Source organism: Astatotilapia calliptera, chromosome 23 (assembly GCF_900246225.1).
Source record: "Astatotilapia calliptera chromosome 23, fAstCal1.2, whole genome shotgun sequence".
Classification (NCBI taxonomy): domain Eukaryota; kingdom Metazoa; phylum Chordata; class Actinopteri; order Cichliformes; family Cichlidae; genus Astatotilapia; species Astatotilapia calliptera.
The window spans coordinates 2,160,493-2,182,498 of record NC_039323.1 but is presented as its reverse complement, the minus strand read 5'-3'; the positions used below and the strand labels follow the sequence as shown (position 1 = coordinate 2,182,498).

General features: G+C 44.7%; 1 protein-coding gene across 1 annotated transcript; it reads right to left on the bottom strand.

Annotated features, from left to right (window-relative positions):
• Window positions 1–16: 16 nt before the first annotated feature.
• Window positions 17–13,547, bottom strand: tnni3k (TNNI3 interacting kinase). The gene is made up of 25 exons (XM_026158910.1): window positions 13,161–13,547; window positions 12,832–12,940; window positions 12,571–12,656; window positions 10,539–10,636; window positions 10,191–10,301; window positions 10,019–10,117; window positions 9,784–9,922; window positions 9,358–9,502; window positions 9,172–9,276; window positions 8,985–9,079; window positions 8,747–8,896; window positions 8,585–8,668; window positions 8,443–8,499; window positions 7,836–7,928; window positions 7,699–7,756; window positions 7,409–7,603; window positions 6,597–6,701; window positions 6,458–6,510; window positions 5,229–5,281; window positions 4,591–4,723; window positions 4,148–4,257; window positions 2,640–2,699; window positions 2,380–2,549; window positions 1,282–1,361; window positions 17–294 (listed from the first exon to the last, which is right to left on the bottom strand). The coding sequence occupies exons 1-25, from the start codon at window positions 13,303–13,305 to the stop codon at window positions 215–217; spliced, it is 2,613 nt and encodes an 870-aa protein (XP_026014695.1). The 5' UTR covers window positions 13,306–13,547; the 3' UTR covers window positions 17–214.
• Between the last annotated feature and the right edge of the window lie 8,459 nt (window positions 13,548–22,006).

The following is a 22,006-nucleotide window of genomic DNA, read 5'->3' as shown; positions in this document are numbered from 1 at the left end:
TTCTACATGTGCGTTTTTAAAAAACAGTGTAACTAAGTTTCAGTTCACAAACAGATCATGCATAGACCTTATGTTATAACCAAATAACAGGTAACCTCAATTATCATCATATGCAGTTTCTACAGATTTATTTATTACATCAAAAATGTCACAAAATACACAACTATCTGTATTAATAAGATGATAATAACAGAGTCTGGAGCTCGGGGAGGGTTCAGTTACTTTCCTCAAAGCTGCCGCTGCTGCTGAGGGAGGAACAGAATCTCATGGTGCTCATGGGATCAGACACATACCCTGAGGATGAGAACAACAAGGATTTTTTTTTTAAGAAGGACAAATAACAGTTCAAGGGCTGATGGGCCAATTCATTAGATACACCTTGCTAGAATTCTTCTTTTTTGCCATCAAAACTGTCTTAAGTCTTCAGGCCATAGATTCAACAAGCTGACTCAAGGAAACAGTTTCATACTTGTCTACCAACAATGTGACTCTCTCTGTTGTTATAGGCTCTTTGCTGCAATGGTAAATGGCCTGTATACACTACATTCAGTCATCCACACATTCACACACTGGTGATGGCAGCTACATTGTAGCCACAGCTGACAGAGGCGAGGCTGCCGGACACTGGGGTGAAGTGTCTTGCCCAAGGACACAACAACCGAGACTGTCGGAGTCGGGGCTCGAACTGGCAACCTTCCGATTACAAGACGAACTGCCAACTCTTGAGCAACGATCGATAAGCGGTTATCTGTGTTCCTGTTGCCTTCCTGTCACGCCATTCTCCTCTGACGCCTGGCACCAACACAGCATTTTACCCATATAACTGCCTCTCACTGGGTATTTTCTGTTTTTTCCAGGTCATTCTCTATAAACCCTTGAGATGGTTGTGTGAGAAAATCCCAGTAAATCGGCAGCTTTGAAAATAATTAGGCAGTCTGGCACCAACAAACCATGCCACATTCAAAATCACTTCAGTCACCTTTCTTCATCAATCTAATGGTCGGTTTGAATTTTAGCAGGTCCGCTTTAACATGTGTACATGCCTAAATGTATTTGCTTGGTTGATTAGAGGTTTGCATTGCATCAGCAGGTGCACCTAATGCAGTGGCCAGTGACTGTATACCAAACCAGCCGCTTTAAAAACGGGTTAAAAATTGGGCCACATTCAAGTTCAGAATGATGACAAGCACTAACACAAAAGTTTTGAAATGCAAGAGATCTACTTAAAAAGTAATTTGTGTAATCATACAGTGTTACTGACTCTGTGTTATGCACACAAACCATTTCGATCGATGGGAGAGAACTGCATGCTCCTTCTTAGTTCCTCCAGTGAAAGCCCCCCAGATGCTCTGCGCTGCTCACTGAAATTAAAAAGAACATCCTCAGCATTTGTTCATTAATCTACTGGAAAACAATACTTTGGAATATATACTGCTGCATTTACAGGGAGAAAGACAGATGAGACGAAGGCAGCTCCAAGCAAAGAAACTCAATATGTAATGTCAGACTCAATAGCTGCCTACTTTCACTTTCTCTGCAGGTGTGCTGTATACAAAATTCATGACAGGTATAAATGTGCAACCCCAGCTCATAATAAGGAGACATAATAATAGGAAAAGGTTATTTAGGTTAAGGAATTTGACTTCATTGCTCCGATTTCTGAAGTTTTTTACAATATATTTACGATCTGTGAAACATGACACTAAATGTGGCTGAAAGTTGCAGAGGAGTTTTTTTTTTTGTAGGACAATATTTACAAAGAGGGCCTTGTCTAATTTCAGTACTCCATAGTGACTGTTACCAGGCTCTCACTCTTCTCATGCACACACACAAACAAGCTCAAAGACAAGTGTCTAACAGAGGCCTTCCTTCACAGTCAGAATGACAGGACTGTTTTATTACATTTGCTTTCCTTTGCTTCCTGGTTGGTATCCGAGCAACTCTACTCCCCACTGAATGGAGTTGCTCAATTTGCCTGCTTGTTATCAGCATGACAGTTGTTGAAAGTGTTTACAGGATTTGCTTTTACATCACATGTTCTTGTCGAATAAGCCCAGACATGTTTTTATTGTATATACTCACATATACATTGTTGTATATTTTCATCTCAAAACTGGCCTTTTCTAAATATTGGTTTGGCTCGAGATCCGCTTTCTTTATGGCCTTGGCAGGGATGTGCTCTCAAAGGAGCAATCAGAAACTTAGAAAGCTAGCAAACTAAAGAAAACGCGTCCATCTTAGCCAGAAAGAAATGTTAGAGAATTAAGATATTAACCCCAGTGGGCTTTGGCCAGCAGCAGAGGACCAAATGAGTGCGAGTGTGGTTACTGTGCAGTAAATTATTCCCACCTGTTTAAGGAGACACTCGAGTTGTCTTACCTCTGGGTCCAGAAAGCATAGGCGCGAGTGTTGAGAGCATACTCGAGTTCAAAACGAGAGCGCAGGGCAGCCACGTGGCTCCGGCCGGGTCCTCCTCGCCCGAGCAGACAGTCAGACGAGGAGGAGGGAGAGAGGGAGCCGCTACTGTTACTGGAAGCTGGAGACATCAGCTGTGATACATAATAGAGAAAATGTAATTATTACAACATGCATGTCATGCACAGCAGAAGGCATTTAATTATATGTGGCAGATTATGTACCTCAACATTGCACAGGCATTCCTCCAGGCTGGAAACCACTTCAGAGAATTCAGGCCTGTCCTAAAATTTCAAAAGAAAAAAGAAACTATATTTATTTTAGCATTTTTATAAACACTCAGACATGCATCAGGCCTATCCCCAAAAAGATGCACAGGTGTATTCTCTCCAAAACTGGCGTGTATATTCTGCTTATTTTAGTCCACCCACACACGAGGCAAAGGTGACCTGTGCTTTTAAAAGCAGCCCTCAGATCTCTCGCCTCGCTGTAAGAGAACAAACACTGCCACCCTGCAAAGCTGTTCAATTATACATCACATCCCGAGAGAGCGTCTGTCTGCATGTCAATGACTGAAGCCAAGACCAAAACAAATGTAGGATAACATTTAGGAAACACTTAAATATATATAAAAATGGAATACACGTTTTTAAAAACCTTTTCCCTACATTATGTTTTCAAAAGGTTTTACAGCAATTTATTATTAACTTTAGGAAATTTAAAAAAAATGTACATATGTATGTTTCAAAAGCAACAGTTTGCACTTTCAACAAGTTTAAATTACACAGATGTCACGGCCGTTCATCTGGAAATCTACAGTACAGCATGTCCCAGTGTGAAAACCACGTGAGAACCAGTGTACTGCACAGGTGAGGCACCAGGAGAGAAGCCTGCATGTAAGATCCTGTGGCAGCCTGCTCTTGTTAAATAAATGCTTTCATGACGTTGAAGTGGGACAAGCAGATCACAAAAGTAAACAGATAACTAGTTAGCAAACAGGAAGTCGATGTACCACTGAGAGGAAAATGTGCCCGCATGATCAGCCGTGTGATAACATTAAGGGGAAGAAAAGAAGAGGAATCCCAGCTAGTTATAAACACCACAGCACAGAGGGAGGATCATCAGTGTCCTGAGTACTCCTAGATGTGAACAGCGATGCAATAATCTGTCATCTGGGGATCAGCTTCTCTCATTCATTACTGCTGCTTGTGCACTGAAGGAGCAGCTGACTCAGCATCCTGTGACTCTCACAGCCTTATTATGTTTATATAGTAATGGCTGATATAATATGGATGACATCATAGTATTTTAGATTTTAATACAATAAAGCTCTTAATAGTTGAGTATATCCTGACGAGCTGTAATTTAAGAACAAGTTGCGGGGCGATCGTGGCTGAAGAGTTGGGTGTTCGCCTTGTAATCGGAAGGTCGCCGGTTCGAGCCCCGCTCGGACAGTCTCGGTCGTTGTGTCCTTGGGCAAGGCACTTCACCTACCACCTACTGGTGATGGCCAGAGGGGCCGATGGCGCGATATGGCAGCCTCGCTTCTGTCAGTCTGCCCCAGGGCAGCTGTGGCTACAACCGTAGCTGCCTCCACCAGTGTGTGAATGTGAGAGTGAATGAATAGTGGCATTGTAAAGCGCTTTGAGGGGTCCCGAAAAGCGCTTTATAAATGCAATCCATTATTATTATTATCCGAGTAATTACTTCTCAGCACAATCAGGCCGTTTACCTCTGGGCAGGAGTTCCAGCCCCTCATCAGAAGTGCAGAGATGGGTTTGGGAATGGAGTAACCAATAGGAGGCCGGATGTGATGATAGGCCATGTCTGCTGCTGCAGCAGCTAAGGACAAAACAAATATCTTAAATTCAGCTGTAAAAAGTGTTATCTGAACTGCTTTTGTGATCTATTTTACTTTTGTGGTGGTTAGTATTTGTTTGTAGTGCAAGTAGAATGTATGCATGCTTTGTTTACTGCTAATTATCAGACATTTCTGCACTGAGGTGATGAGCTAGCTCATGTCTTTGCATTTACTGAATGTTTTCTTGAAAAGTCTGAAAACTCTAAAATACCACGTGGACAGTCTTTTGGCTAATGTATGGATCGGGCACTAATTTTGCAATACGAGATGTCACTGATTTAACTTCTGTTTGAACTCATTTGATGAAAAATGACCAGGCTTCAGGTGAGCAAAGGGAATTTCTCCTGTCAGCAGCTCCCACAGACAGAGGGCGTAGCTGAACATGTCCGCCTTCACTGAGTAGCGAGTGCACTGGGTGAACACCTCAGGAGCCATCCAGCGCAGGTTCTGCCAAAACACATGTGGAGATAAAGGTTGTTGAAAGCTCAAGAGGTGAGGACGGACGTGTATTTTTAAAATTTGGTCTACTTTAATGGCAGCACACACGTATGCAAACAAAATGAAGCCCAATTAAAACCATAAACGCTGTGTCCCAGCAAGGGCAAGTAGATCATCATAACAGGCAGCTCCCCGGAGATGAAACACACTTAACACCAAACTGCAGGCCAAGCACTGTGCAGGATTGAGTCAGCACATTCATACAAATTCTGCATGAAGGCACTTTTCTTTTTTAGCTGGCAGATAATTGATGGCAGTTGCCAGAGAAAGCACTCACTTGAAGTCCAACAAAACAACAGCTTATACTTTTTATCTTTAAATTTTGAAAGTCACTCAGTCTTTCATGGATGCTGCAGATGGTGTCAGAGTTATTTGGCTAAAGAGGGGAGAAAACTCATTCCATGAGAATTTGCACCTGTCATCAAGTAAACGTGAAAGAGCAAACAGCACTGACCCCTGGCTGCTTGGTCATGTTGTCCTCTTCAACAGACTGTAGAAATCTGGATTCTGCAGAGAGAGGAAACGACATTTATAACATCACGCAATTTACAGGCTGAAAAATGAAAAGTAACAGCAGCACAAGTGCACAAGTGTTCCTGGGTAAGTGAACCTAGAATTAGATAAGTATTGAGCTACTCGTCATTACAGACCAAGTCAGGCTAAGTGTGCTGAACAGATCAAGAGCAGATTTTATTGTTAATAAACTTTTCTGATGGACTGGTTAAAAATGTATATGCTCGACTGGAGCTCTGGGCCATCAAACCTCGGTTCAGTGGATGGATCTGATCTGTTCGTAGGAACAGTAGAAAGTGTCAGCATTGACCAGCCTGGAACCAAATCTTTTATTGTTTGTAGGACTTTTTTTTTTATTTTGATTTTGAGTTAAATGAGTGCTAGCCCTTCATTTTTTTTCAAGGCTAAACTTACTAATTTTAACCACTGCTGCAAAATTAAAGCGAGAAATTAGCCATCAAGCCTCTGCTAGCTTTTTAGATGAGTTTTTTAAAATCCCTAATGCAGTCTCGCAAGACAACTTTTATCTAATACATTTTTTTAAGAAGGTTTGCTGAGTCTTCCAACACGGTTTCAAGAGTATGGAAGCAACACTGGGAGCCCATTAACCCAGCAGGAGGACCAGTATCTGCTTTGTGAAAAGAGAAACAGGAGGAGCACTCCCAGAGCCCAGAAAACAGCCTCAACCAGTTTCCTCATACGCATGTTTCTAATCAAACTGTTGGACATCGACTCCATTAGCATGAAACAACTTCCTTTAGTGGGATCTGTGCTGAACCCCATCACCGTGTAGCTCCACTGGTATTTTCCAGAAAATAACCCAACTGGCCGGTCCACCAATGGCGCCTATTCGCTTCAGAAATATGCAAGAGCAGCCTAGTGGAGGTCATGTTTGCGGAGCTCTGGCAGTTCCTTCTTGCACAAAGGAGTAGCTACCGGTCCTGCTGATGGGTCAATGCTAATTTTACAACCAGCTCTCCTCGTGTTTTTTGCGACAGAAAACCAAGTCGGGAAGGTAGACCTTTTAAATCAGCTTATGATTGGAAAAGTTCTTATAGCATTTACATTTATCACGTTACTGGAAGTTATTTTATTTGTTGCTAATAACATTTGTAACATTTTAGTTGGACAAATAGAAAAGAATAAAGAAAACATCATCTATGGCCTCACCTCCGAAATCAGCCACCACTGCGTGTCCATCCTCATATAGCAGAATATTGTGACTGGAAGGAAGACATGTATTATTTGCAGTGACAACAGTTATTCTCCAATTCCATTCCAGCACATACGTTTCCACTGTGGCACCTACCTGTTGAGGTCCCTGTGGATAATAGGCTGTGTGAGGTTGTGCAGGTACTCCATGCCCTTGGCCACATCAATGGCAATGATGAGCTTGGACTGCAGGTCGATAAGCCTGTCCATTGACACATCATTAAAGCAGCAACCACTTAGTACTAGATCAATGACCCCTGCCAATCACACACAGCTCTTTACACAGATCAATAGGACAGCCTATAAAGACATCACCTGGCCACACAGTTAGCAGAACACTTCATCTGGATCAATGATGATTCAGGCTGAGGGGAAGAGACTGGTGAGGGGACACTTCCGAGGATGATAATGGGACCCGAAATAGTCAACTGCGCCGTGCACACCCCTCAAAGTAACTACCTAAAGTAGTCTGACCTCTTTTTACAACCTGTTTATAAGGACGATTATTACTTACTTCACTGCACCAGAGTTCTACTAAGTTATTTAGGATTCCTTTTTTAATTTGGAAGTAGATTACTAGAAATAGATAGTAGAACGTATGTAACATCTATAATGCTGAGTTTGTATGTAATGGCAAAGATGACTCGGTAATGGTGCATGAAGAAGGGGAGAGCTCTAACTGAACTGTTTGGGTTTGTGTGTGCATACTTTATATATTTATGTTGTTCTGGCACAAATCGATTTACTCAGTCAGAATGTTCAAAGTCTAGAGACAAAAAGTAAAGGCCCATATTGGGATTCTTAACTTATGCTATCCAGGTTAGAGTTAAGTAGTAGTGTATGGTTAAGGTTTCAGGTAAATTGCTAAGACATGATAATTCCCAAAATAACTCACAAAAACTTCCTCACCTCTTCTGCTCATGCAGCAGGGAGAACAATGAGCCTCCAGACACATACTGGGTAACGATGGCAAACTGACTGGGGTCGTCCAGACATGCTCCCACAAACTGGATGATACAGGGATGATTGAGGCAACAGAGGATGGAAACCTCTCTGCAGAACATATCTACATCTGACTTTGAACAGTACGTGTTCGCTCGATAACTACAGAAAACATTAAAGATTCAAGGGTCAATTAGATCTTTCCACCTTCTAATAGATGAATCCAAAAGCATATCGTCAGCTGTGTGAATAAATACCGCTTTATGGCGACAATTTTATTTCTACATTTGCCTTTGTAGACTCTTCCAAAGGAGCCTGTGTGGGACACACATAATAATATCAGATCTGTAAGCACATTAGATGGGGGGGAGAAAACAACAGGAAATAGACTCACCCGATCCAATAATTTCATTAAACTCCAGCTCAGACAGCTGTAGGTGGAAGTGAGATGGAAGACTGGCCCTGAGCACAAGAACCTCTGCTTTTTCTGAAAAGAAAATTTAAATAATCATTAACCCTACAAGGCACAATGTTGCTTATGTTAAATGCCTGCACATTTTCCTGTTGAACCTGCAATAGACACACTTTATTTTGATGTGTTATTTTAAGACCATTGCAAAGGTTTAAATCAAATAACATTCTTATAATGGTCACAGGATAGATGGCACATATAGCATGTATAGCAATTAAAATACATTTAAATCAATTAATTTTGGCATGAGTAAAACATTTGACACCTTTATATCATTCCCTGAAATGTAGCTTTCCAATTTCAAACGTTGATATTTACACAGTTTCAAGCTGTGTTTTATCAAATTCATATCAATTTATTATGCTGGAGACGCATCTGTAGTTTACACCACCCCCAATTTCACAGCAAAAGACACCAAGTGTTATTATCAGCAGCTAAACCCCTTCGTTTGGCAGCAGACGTGGCGTGCACTGCCTCGTGAGCTGTCAGCGATGTTGGAAATCAGCTGTGCTTCACTCCACCTCAGTACCTTTAGTCATGCTTTTGATCTTTCCTAGAGGAGACGGAACAGAGACGTAGGAGCCATCTGGAAGAGATGCATGTTCAGACACATTAACAGGAGATTATGTGGGGATTTTAATCCAGATAATATATTTCAAGTGGTGACTAACCCCCTCCTGGCTGAGAGTACTCATTGCAAGGAGAGTCATCTGGACGTTTGTAGTGTTTTAATAAGGTGACTATGGCATCGTGACCTGGAAAAAATAGTAAGTGAGCAGCAACATTTATTTCAGCTTTCCAAGCTTGCTGAGCTCATAATAGTCTAAGCAGACCTTTTTCATAAGCCCACATGAGGCATGTCTGTTCGTCTTTCTCTCCACTGGACCTGCTGGGGTCGCAGGCGACAAGGTTCATGTCTGCACCACTGTCCAGCAAGAATTGTACCAGGCGGATATGGCCATGGAAACAGGCACTGTGCAGAGCTAAACAACACCACAGGACACACAGATAATAATGAAACTCAGTGCACTGTAAAGAAATTAATAAATCAATTAGTAAACGAGGTCTCACCTGTGTGTCCATCTCTGCCCTGATAGTTGATGCTCATGGCACTCTGGCTCAACAAGAATTTGACCATCTCCAGATCTTTCCCGTAGGTGCATGCACTGTGACATGAGATATGAATTTAACATCACCTCAGAGCAATACGTTAGCTGTGAAATGTGTTTTTGCACACTATAAATTAAGCTAAATATACCTGTGAAGTGCTGTTTCACTGAATATGTTCTCCTTTGAAAGACTGTCTGTACCAGAGTACTGTATTAACTCCTTCACGGCTGTGAATTTGCCGTTGTAGCAGGCCCTGATGAAACATAGCATTCATTGCAATTCATGTCATGTACCAAAAACTCAGAGAAGACCTCTAACACTGCAGATGATTTACAAGTGTAACGGCGTATCCCCGTAGATGTTCACAGAGTGAGGCTGTACATCAAAGCTGCCCTGCAGAAGAAAGCGGACAACTTCATGGTGACCAAAACGAGCACAGAAGTGGAGGGGGACGTGATCTTCATTGTCTTGGGCATTTACTGGTGGGGAGAATACAAATGTTAGAGGAAATTCAAATTTAGAATTCAAGTAGCTTCTCTGTGGCTTCTGAAGAAGGAAAAAGCTTAAATCAAATCAAATCAAATCACTTTTATTGTCACATCACATGTGCAGGTACATTGGTACAGCACATGTGAGTGAAATTCTTGTGTGCGAGCTTTGTAAATGCTTTTGTATCAATATATCAACCATCAAGTTTCTCTTACAGTCCATCAACCCATGTCAATTTTGATCAGAGCTCTCTCAAGGTCTCGGGTCCTACCGTTAGTTTTGCTTCCCTCACTCAGCAGCAGTTTGACAATACCAAGAAAGCCCTTGGCAGCAGCCAGATGCAGCGGGCGATCACCCACCTCACCACTTGCATTCACATCTGCCCCAAACTTCAGCAGCAGCTTCGTCACCTACAAAACAGGAGAGGACCAGAAGAAGCCCAGAGTACAAATACAGGTGTTTACAAAGATGCTGTCCCCACATGAAGTTTAACATGAGGAGTTTACCTGCTCGTGGCCATTGTAGGAAGCAATGTGCAGTGGGGTAAAAAAGACAGCATCCTGAACGTTAACATAGGCTCCGTGCTGTAGAAGTATGTCTGCAGCCTGGAGGTGGAAATAGCCACAGGTCAAGGAACGAAATCAACACGGTCCATAACGGCTGATGATTTTCTCTCACCTCATGATGCCCGGCCAGTGTGGCAACATGAAGGGCTGTGAGAGCACCGTATCCCAACTGCTGCACATCTGACCCACCATGGAGAAGCGCAGTCACTAGCTCAGCATTATCCTGCAGCATGCAAATAAAACAGTAATACTGCATTTCCACAGATCCTGCAGGGTTCAATATAAGCATATGTCATTTTTAATCTGCAGTATGTCCATGGTACCTTTGTGTGCACTTGCACTCCACCATGTGGTAAAAATTTAGAACGCTATCAACCAGATAACATATAGCATAACAAAAGCAAGACATGGACACGGTTCCACCTTGAAATTTACGTTACTGCCCTTTACTTCTCTGCACCTTGTAAGCAGCCAGGTGGAGAGCAGTGAATCCATTCCTGGTCAGTCTTGAAGGACGCAGGCCTTTGAGTATCAGGGTGCGCATATGGGCCTTGTTCCCTGGACACAAATATGTCACATTATGCACCAGTGAAATATCTCCTTTCAACAAAACATTATATTTACTGCAAATGAAATAACAGGGTGGACTGGAATGAAAAACTAGAGAAACCACAGTTCTAGCCTTTAGTTGCATTATTATCGTCTATATTTAACCTTTATGTACAGTGATGTGATAAAGTATTTAACCCCATCTTCATTTCTTAGTTCTCTGCATATATATTTCAGATCATTAAACTTAAATTTAATATTAGACACAGTTAACTCAAGTGAATACAAATTCAAATACAATTTCACTTGCCACACCCAAACTGGATTACTGCCAGATCCGCTGAATCAGGAAATCACTTAAGTAGTTGGAAAAACCTCTGAAAAAGCAGCACAGTGACCCCAGCACAGCTATGATCTAAAGAAAGGGCTACAAAGTCATTTCTAAGGCTTTGGGATTGCAGCAACCCACAGCGAGAGCCATTATCCACAAATGAAGAATATTGAACAATAGGAGACTGGGCAAAAATGCCAACGATGGGAAAGTTCCAAGGAGAAAACCACTGCTGACCAAATGAACACAGAAGCTCGTCTCATATCCCAATATTTTGTGGACTGACCAGACAAAAGCAAGACTTTGGAAGGTTTGAGTCTCCTTACGTGTGCTGTAAAACTAACACAGCATACCAACAGTCAAGCATGGTGGTGGTAGTGTTATAGTCTGGCGTTGCTTTCCTGCTTCAGGACCTGGAAGACTTGATGTAATTGATGGAACCATGAATGCTGGTCTACCATAAAATCCCAAAGGAGAATATCCAGCCCTGAAGCTCAGTTGCACCTGGGTTATGCCGTAGATTAATAATCTGAAACACACCAGCAAACCCACCTCTGAAAGGTTTAGAAGTGGTGGAAGGCTGGACGGACTGAGATGCTTTGGCAACCTCAAACAGACTGTTCATGCTTAAACTTCGTGCTTGGGGTGGCTGTGGCTCAGGTGGTGGAGCAGATCAGCTACTGATCGGAAGGTTGGTCGTTCGATTCTTGGCTTCCCCAGTCTGCATGCCAAATATCTTTGGGCAAGACACTAACCCCAAGTTGCTCTCCGATGCATTCATCGGAGTGTGAATGTAGTTTCGTTTGCACTTGTGTTTAGAAGTGCTTGTATGAATGGGTGAATGAGGCATGTTGTATACAGCACTTTGAGTACTCCGGGAGAGTAGAAAAGCGCTGAATAAGAATCAGTCCATTTACCATTTAAACTCTCCAGTGTGACTCAATTAAATCAATTCTGGAAAGACGAGTGGGCTAAAATTCCTCCACACTGTTGTGAAAGACTCAATGGCAGTTATAACAAAAACAGTTACTAGACTTAGGGGCAGTTACTTCTTCATGTAGAGCCAGGCAGGTTTTGGTGGCTTCTTTTTCCACTTTATAAATGGAATCTTGTTATTGTCATTGTGCTTTTTATGTACTCAGGTAATCTGTGTCTAATATTTATTTTTGTTTGATGATCACTCCCAACCAGTCACGGCAGATATCGACCCCTCCCTGAGCCTGGTTCTGTTGGAGGGTTCTCCATGTTAAAAAGGAGATTCCCCATCTCACTGCAGCCACGTGCTCATAGTGGGTCATCTGATGTTGGAATTATCTCTCTCTTAGCAGGGTCTTTACCTTACAGTATAAAGTGACTTGAGGCGACTCTTTGGTGCAATATAAATACAACTGAATTGAATTGAATCTGAAACTTGTGTGACAAGTATGCAAAAAAATAAGAAATCAGGAAGGAGGCAAATACTTTTTCACAGCACTGTACGTTCATTTCAATTCTGTTTAGTTCTGTGCTGCTTACACCACAAACAATAATGTCCGTCAGGCTACAGTAATCCTTCCCTCCACCATCACATTTTGTTGAGGAGTTATTAATAGACTCTAGTAGTCATGCATACCTCCACACACGCAGCAGAGATGCAGCAGCGACAGCCCCTTCTCTGTTCGGTAGCTCACATTCACCTTCTGAAAAGCTTCATCGGAGCTGAGCCACAGAAAAATCAACATCACCTGCTTGTGAACGATATAAAACCACTGACAGAGAATTATTCAAACTAGGTGGAATTCCAACAGAGGAACAGTGCACGTCAGCTTAAATGTAGTTCCTATAGTGACTCATACAGATTGGATCGCTCACAGAAATATAAAGAGTTTGTCACCTGAAAGCGAGCTTAAGATCCACCAGCTCGCTGTCTTTCAGCTGGAAGTCGTCTTCCAACTTCTCAATGATCACAGAGTATGACTCGCCAACTTTCTTCTTCCATTCATCTTTATAACACCATCATCAAGGTGGAACATTAATAACAATGTAATATTTTATCTTACATTTCTAATTATCTATGCATATATTCAACAATCTACCGAGTATACACATAGCCTTTTGCAGCTTCAGTGTCTGTAAACTGTAACTTATCCTCTTGGGCGTCCCTCCTTCAAATGCAAACCTCATTATCAATCATGTGTATACATGTGGGAAAAAAGTCATTACCTGTACATGTCTGAGATGGTCTTGATTTGTAATTTCCCATTGAGGGGATCCTTCTTGTTTTATCTGTGCTGTATAGTTTGGTGTAGAAACTAGAGTAAGACGGGAACACAATCTCTCCCTCGGCCACAATTGCACAGGTCCACATCAAAAGGGGATCATAGCCATGAGCTAAAAATAAACACTACTGAGTGGAATGTCTAACAACTATGACAACTGATCTCTCTCCCCTCTGGGTGTATATATGTACAGTATAAAACAAAGCAGGTGATTGGTGTCCTACAGTGTCCCACTGTCCCGTGGCTCACGAATCTGAACATGACTTAAATGATTGAAATTATTTTTGGGGGAGTTTTATTTTTATATATTTCTGTAGCTGATCTTCACTGATGGAGGAAAAACTGAGTAAATAGAAGCAATGCTGCTGGACTCTGCAGTCTGTGAAAAAAAAAAAAACTCAAATAAAGAAGAAAATCCAATATCTCCAGTGATGTATAAGTATGCAGATTTCTCACTTTAAAAAAGAGAAAAAAAAATACTATTATGGGTCTACAATAAAACAATAAACTTCATAAAAAATATACAAAAGTATTATAACTATTTAATATTAAGGTGGACTATAATCTTGCTTTGTTTTGTCACCTTTCTATATTATTAAAAATATACACTAACCAGCCACTATATTAAATCAACTGCTCATTAATACAAACATCTAAAGCAAAAACATGGCAGCAACTCTACGTCCACACGTACCCGGGTATTTTTGAAAACGCAGATTTTGCACTTTTCGTCCACACCTAAACGGCGTTTTCGGTGACTGAAAAGGGAGATTTTTAAAAACTCCTGCCAGGGTGGATATTTTTGAAAACTCCGTTTTTGCGTTTACTGTGGACCAGAAAAACGGAGAAAACCAGCGTCAAAGGTGTGCACATTTTTTTGACGTCACACTGTGCGTCAGGTTATTGTTTCGGTGAAATGAATTTCTACAATGGCGGACTTACACAAAATACCATTACTGTTACTCTCTGCAGTGTTTAAATGCTTACATATACACACAGTTACTGCCCCTCCACACATAGGATTCAGTTCTGCTTCTATGCGCCATCTTTGTTTACTATTTCCCGCAGAGGCTTCTAGACTTCTGATTGGCCAACATTTCTACACGGTTAGGAATATAGCGCCACCTGCTGCTTTGGCATGTTCATAGCAGCGTTTTCCTTCATTTCTGCGTTTACGTGTGGACAGGATTATTTTTTAAAACGAAAACGGAAAATCTCCGTTTTCAAAAATACCCGTGTACGTGTGGACCTAGCCATGGTGAAGACAACCTGCTGAAGTTCAAACTGAGCATCAAAATGGGGAAGAAAGGTGATTTAAGTACTGGAAGGTGGCATGGTTGTTGGTGCCAGTCAAGCAGGTCTGAGTATTTCAGAAACAGCTGATTAGCTGGGATTTTCCCACACAACCATCTCTGTGATTAACAGAGAATGGTCTGAATGAGAAACAGTAAGCTGCAGTTCTCTGGGTGAAAATGCCTCTTTGATGCCAGAGGTCAAAAGAGAATAATCAGACACCTTTGAACTGAGAGAAAAGCAACAGCACTCTTTCAGGTTTGTTTTTGTCCTTTATTTCACATTTGTCTCATTTTAATCAAGTTTTACAGAAGGCTGAAGTTCGCCTTTGGTTTTACTGTCCTGATCGTGTCCTTCTAACCCTTTTCCTCATAAAGACAACCCTCCCTGTACCTCTAATGAACAGTTTTGACACCTGGTTATATATCAATAAAGATGTGGTTTGATGACCATTAGAAGACATTCTGTCTTTTTCCCAAGGGTAGATGCATGTGTAGCCAGATGGGCTACTCGCCTTCCGTTGTTTTTCTTCTCTCATTCTCTCTCTCTCTCGCTCGCTCTACCACCCTCGCTCTCTTTCCACTGCACTCGCTCCTTGTATCAGGTGATCGGGTTAATTGGGAACCCACCTGCACATTGATTGCAGGGTGGCGCTAGCCTGTATAAAGCTAAGCCGATGTCTTGTTGGATTAATTCCTCCCGAGCTTCTGGTACGATACAGCAGTAAATGCTGGCGTACTGCGACGGATTGATCAGCAAGAGCCGATTATACGACAGCTACAGGTATGCTCTCGCTTAACCTTGGATTCCCTCCGAATACTGGAATTGGTGTTAATATCCTTTTCCGGCCTGTTGTAGCGCAGCAGTCTGTTTAATTCTGCCATTGCGGAGAGAGGTGTTCGTGGTATCTCCACCAATGAGAGTATAGTGCCTCCGGTCCTGGGGTAAGCTGTTAGAACTACTTTTATTAGCATTCATAGCTATAAGAGTTTAAGGTTACACTTATCTGTTTCAGGGTTCACTGCTGTACTCACCTCTCCATGGTAAATTGTCCAACCTAAATTGGAAGAGTGGACTGCCTTCTCAGTTGCTGTTGTGAACTCCTCCTTGGTGGAGTCTGCTGTCTTGTCTCGTTTTGTCTTATCTTGTTTTTATTAAGTAGGCTTACCTTTTTTTGGGTTCGCCTGGTGTTCTATTTTACCCTGGACTGTTGCTCGTACCCACACTTCTGTGATCGGGCTGAAGTGATTCTCTGCCCGAGTGTCGTGCTGGGACTCTAAATCGCCTGGGTGGCCGGTCTCAGCCGGTGGGGAGCCAGACCGGCCTACGCCTGAGAATAATTATTACCAGCACGAGTGGTAGTTTGACCCGTGGGGAATAAGCCTTGTGTGTGTGTGTGTGTGTGTGTGTGTGTGATTTCTTTTATTAAAGTTATTAACGTGTGTTTTAGTCTTTTTATGATTTGTAGCGAGCCTGACGCTCAGTGTCCTTTTATTCTTTTAACATACTTTTCTGTGTTTTATTTCAGTGAAGGAGGACGAGCCAGTGGCCCTGGGACCTCAGGTGGTGGGTCGTTTTCACACTTTCTTTTGTACAGCACTGGGTGGTCTGTAGTGATTCTTTTGGTGTGATTTTCTTTTGGTTCCACGGCTGCTGGTAAGTCAAAGTTCCACGATTGTTTATTTTTACTGTAGGACACTGTCAATAATGATGCTACATCTTGACTTTTAATATTTTATTTATAAAATATTATTTATAATATTTTATTTATTTCTATAAATAAAACTGTTTTAATATTGGAAGCCAACCTGCCTCAGTGTGCATCCTTGAATCTGTGCGGTCTTCTTTTATTCCTTTTATTTATTTTTCTTAAATATATTTCCTGGGGGTGTGATTCCCCTAGGTGGCGTTGTCAAGTTTATTTATTTTGTGCATAACCCCGCCGACCACTTGGTCACATACTTGGCGTTGTCGACAGGATGCACGTTTGAGGTAGATGTTTGGTTTTGTAAATTGTTTTATTTTTTTGCAACGAGTCTAGTTCACCTGTTTGAAGGCTCTATTTGTTTTAGAGTGTGATTATAGACAAGACAGCAGTATCCAGGTAGAAGGAAGAGTAATAGGATTTTAGCCCCTTGCTGATTTAATTTTCTCTTTTTTTGGGGTCAAAATTTATTATGGAGGAAGAATTGCAGCAACTTAGAGACTTGGTAGCGCAGTTAAGGGCAGATAATGAGCAATTGCGCCGGGATGGGGGCGCTGTGCTCGAGTCTGGTGGCGGGGCCGCGTCGTCCTCTTTCGTACCAGCTGGTTGCATACCAAATGTTGGTAGCCAGGCCGCCGTTACAGAGCGTCTGGTGGTGGTGCCTAGGGACCGTAAATGTCCCATGTTCAATGGTAGAACAGGCATCAATATAGCTGAATGGGTCGAAGAGGTTCAAGCATGCATGCGTGCCCGGCACCTGTCTGTTGCTGATCAAGCTTTCTTTATTTTTGACCATTTAGAGGGAGAAGCAAGGGAGGAGATCAAATTTCGCCCTAATTTAGAGCGAGGGGATCCTGCTCGGGTGTTGACCATTTTAAAGGAACTGTATGGCAATGCGCAGTCCTATGTCACTCTGCAGCAGGCTTTCTTTTCGAGGAGACAACGGGAGGAAGAGACTTTGCAGGAGTTTTCCTTAGCGCTAATGGCTCTGATGGAGCAAGTAAAACAAAGTGCACCTGATGGTATGCGTAACGCAGAGGTGCTGCTCCGAGACCAATTTGTAGAACATGTTGTTGATAGTGGTCTCCGCAGAGAGCTTAAACAATACGTTCGCCGTGTGCCCACTGCCACCTTGTTAGAGGTGCGCGGGGAAGCAATTAGATGGGAAAGAGAAGGGTTTTCAGGCGGTGTTCGCGACCGTGGCTATTCTCAACCATCGGCATATGGTTTTCAGTGTGGAGTGCACACTAGCCCTAGGTTCGCTCCTGTTGGTACACCCGAGTCCGAGTGGCGTGAGCTAAAGGAACTCCTAAAGCGCCAACAAGAGCAGTTAAATCAGCTCACTGAGACAGTGGCTTCTTTACAGAACCCCCGAAGAAGTGTTCGGCCTTCACGGGCTGGCTCGGTGATTTGTCGCCGGTGTCAGCAGCCAGGACACTTTGCTAGGGAGTGCACTGGGGAGCGGGCTTCACGCCGCCCTAGAGCAGGTTCTGATTCAGGCCCTCCTTACGCCGCAGTTGGCAATCATCTTCCCGCTACCCAGTCGGAAAACTAACGCCATCTGTGCTGCAGAGTCACAGTTCAGGTGGGGAGTTCACTGGCTCACAGAAAGATAGGATTGGCAGGCTAATTTCATCGTGTCCAAAGATGGATGTGCTTATTAGTGGGGTAACTGTCCCTTGTTTGGTGGATACTGGGTCCATGGTTTCCACCATCACAGAAAGTTTCTTTTTGGCACATTTTGCCCCTTGGGGACAAGAACGCCTTCAGTCATGTCATTGGCTACAGCTTCGGGCTGCCAATGGGCTTGCCATCCCTTACATTGGCTATTTGGAGCTCAGTGTACTCCTGTGTGGCAAGGAAATGCCCTCTTGTGGAATCCTTATAGTGAAGGACCCTCCTGGGGCTACGCCCTCTGTCCCTGGCATCTTAGGAATGAACGTAATCCGCCGCTGTTATCAAGAACTGTTTGGGGCTTTCGGTGGCTCCTTGTTTCATTCTCCTTCTGTGTCACAGGCACCGAGACCAGTTTTGGAGGCCTTACATCAGTGTCACCAGTCTGCAGCCCAAGTCCCAGAGGACCCTGTCGGTACCGTTAAGGTACAGGGCCCGCGGGCCGTGCGGATACCTGGTGGTGTTATGCAGCTGGTGGCCACTACTTGTTCTCAGCAGTTGTCAGGTCAGGCTGTGCTTTTTGAACCTTCTGAGTCCGGGTTGCCAGTTGGGTTGCTGGCCTCTCCATGTTTGGTTCAGGTGGATAAGGGCGTTGCCTACATCCCAGTCACCAATGTAGGGACAGCGGAAGCTGTTCTCCACCCGCGGACCCGTTTGGGAGTGATAAGCAAAGCTACTGTTGTTAGCCTCCCTGCCGGTGTTAGCGAGGAACACTCTTTTCCCGTTACCGTTTCCTCCCATACAACCAGCAGCCCTGCTCAAGAGATGGTGGATACGATTGACCTGTCTGCTCTCGCTGAGTCAGAGCAACACGAGGTACGGTTACTTTTGCGGAAGTACCGCTCTGTTTTCTCCACTTATGAGGGAGACTTGGGCTGCACAAACCTCATTTCGCACGACATACCGCTACTCGATGACGCACCTGTCCGGCAGAGGTACAGGCGAATTCCTCCTTCTGATTATGAGGCTGTCAGGGCTCATATCAACCAGCTACTGGAGGCCCAGGTAATTAGGGAAAGTAGCAGCCCTTATGCCTCTCCCATCGTGTTGGTCCGCAAGAAGGATGGAAGCCTCCGGCTGTGCGTTGACTATCGTTTGCTGAATAGCAAAACAAGGAAGGACGCCTTCCCCTTACCTCGCATCGAGGAAAGTCTGGATGCCCTAGCTGGCGCACGCTGGTTTTCTACCATCGACCTGGCCAGCGGGTACAACCAGGTGCCAGTTTCTGAGCAGGATAAGCCCAAGACCGCTTTTTGCACGCCGTTTGGCCTGTTCGAGTGGAATCGTATGCCATTCGGGCTGTGCAATGCTCCTGGTACCTTTCAGCGCCTAATGCAGAGGATGTTCGGGGATCAGCAGTGCCAGTCATTACTGCTGTACCTAGACGACATCATTGTGTTCTCCTCGTCTGTCTCTCAGCACCTGCAACGGCTAGAGATGGTGATGGCAAGGCTGCAGCAACAGGGGCTCAAGGCTAAGTTAGAAAAGTGTGCCTTTTTCCAGCAGAAGGTTAACTACTTGGGCCATGTAATCTCCTGTGAGGGTGTCTCGACCGATCCAGCCAAGGTTGACGCAGTAGCCAAATGGCAGTGTCCTCGTTCCGTGTCAGAGTTGCGATCCTTTTTGGGTTTCGCCAGCTATTACCGGCGCTTTGTGGAGGGGTTTGCCGCATTGGCGGCTCCCCTGCATCAAGTGGTGGCTAAATCGGCTGGCACAAAGACAAAGAAGGGCTCGGGACAGAGTTTGAGTGCTATTTGGACCCCTCAGTGTAAGGAGAGCTTTGAGGCCCTGAAAGCAAAGCTTGTGTCTGCACCTGTGCTAGCATATGCTGACTTTACGCGCCCATTTATCTTGGAGATTGACGCCAGCCACAGTGGTTTAGGTGCAGTTCTCTCCCAAGATGTAGAAGGTGTCGTTAGGCCAGTGGCTTATGCTAGTCGAGGTCTTCGGCCACATGAGCGCAATATGGACAATTACAGCTCCATGAAGCTGGAGTTTCTTGCACTCAAGTGGGCCATGGCCGAGAAGTTCCGGGAGTACCTGCTGGGGCAGAAGTGTGTGGTTTACACCGATAACAATCCACTCAGTTACCTCTCTTCAGCTAAGCTGGGTGCCACCGAGCAGAGGTGGGCCTCCCAGCTGGCGGCATTCGATTTTGAGATCAAGTATCGCTCAGGCCGCAGTAACAGGAATGCTGATGCTCTCTCTCGACAGTATGAGACGAGCTCCAGCTTGGCCGAGGGTGTGTTGCCTGGGACTTGTGTCCCGACTTCACTTCGGCAGGCTCAGTGTCCAGCCGTTTTGCCCTCCGTTACTCAGTTGGAGATTGGGGCCTTTCCATCTCACTCCCTGGAGGATATTCGTGCTTTGCAGGAGGCTGACCCCCTCCTCAAGGATTTCTTGGTACACTGGAGGAGGCACACCCTGCCCTCTTCGGAGGAAAGGAATCAGCTCCCCAAACCAGTCATGGTTCTGCTGCGTCAGTGGGATCGTCTGGTGGAGAAGGATGGCATCCTTTATCGCCGTATTTTGCGTCCAGGTGGAGGTGAGGAAGCCCTCCAACTTGTTCTCCCAGAGGCTCTGAAGCCTGAGACCTTGAGGCAGCTGCACCAGGACCATGGGCACCAAGGTATTGAGCGCACCACTGAACTGGTCAGGCAGCGTTGCTATTGGCCCGGGATGTCCTCTGACATCAAGCAATGGGTTCAGCGTTGTGAACGCTGTCAGGTCGCAAAGGACTCAGGGTTGGGGCCTCATAGTTATATGGGTCACCTGTTGGCGTCTAGGCCAAATGAAATCCTGGCCATAGACTTCACGGTGTTGGAACCTTCCCGTAGTGGAGTTGAAAACGTTTTGGTTATGACTGACGTTTTTAGCAAATACACTGTTGCAGTCCCTACTCGGGACCAGCGGGCCTCTACTGTGGCCCAGGCCCTGTTAACAGAGTGGTTTTTTAAGTTTGGCGTTCCAAGCCGCCTCCACTCTGACCAGGGTAGAAATTTTGAGAGTTTGGTGATGCAACAGTTATGCGAATTGTATCGGGTAGCCAAGTCCCGTACAACCCCTTACCACCCAGCGGGTAATGGGCAGTGCGAACGGTTTAACCGAACCCTCCATAACCTCCTCCGGACTCTGCCATCATCTCAGAAACGCGACTGGGCTGCATGCTTACCGCATGTGCTCTTTTGCTATAATAGCACGCCACATCAGGGCACCGGAGAGTCACCGTTTCTCTTGATGTTTGGCAGGGATCCTAGGCTGCCTATTGATTTCCTTCTAGGCCGCGTTCAGGACCCAGTGCCTGGAGAGGTACAGGACTGGGTGGCCGAGCACCAAGCCAGGTTAATGGTGGCTTTTGAGGGAGCTCGGGCACGGTTGTCGCTGGCCGCTGACCGCCGTAAGGAACGGCATGACCAGAGAGTCCACCCTGTTCCTTTAAAGGTCGGTCAGCTGGTGTATCTTCGAGATCATAGCACCCGGGGCCGGCACAAGATCCAGGACCTTTGGAGCTCTGTGGTCTATCAGGTGTTGAGGGCACCCCAAGAGAACGGGGCTGTTTATACCATTGCCCCCGTGGGAGACTTGGAGAAGGTTCGACATGTCCATCGTGACATGTTAAAGGCACAGGTCAGCCTAGGGCCACCTACACCTGGTCCACCGGTTCCACCCCCACCTGTACCCGCTGACTCAGAGCAGACCTCTCTGAGTGACGACGAGTTGTGGCTCCTTGTCCCTGAGGTACCCTCACACCCTGTCGCACCTGTGGTGTCACTTCCCGATGCCTCTAGAGTTCCATCGGTGGAGCTCAGGTCTACTCCCAGTGTGATTGTAGCACCCTCGACCTCTGCTCCCCCAGGTTCTTCCTCAGGCTCTGTTGAACAGTCTGAGGTGAGTGGGCCACATTTGCGGAGAACAGCACGTTCAACAGCTGGTCATCACTCAAATGTTTATCACTTGCCACGTCCTGTTGAATCTGCGTCAGTTGCTAATGCTCAGCTTGCCATATTCAGGCCATGGTGTTAGGTTCCTTGAGTTATTGTCGGGGCGCCAATACAAAAAAGGGGGGTAGATGTAGCCAGATGGGCTACTCGCCTTCCGTTGTTTTTCTTCTCTCATTC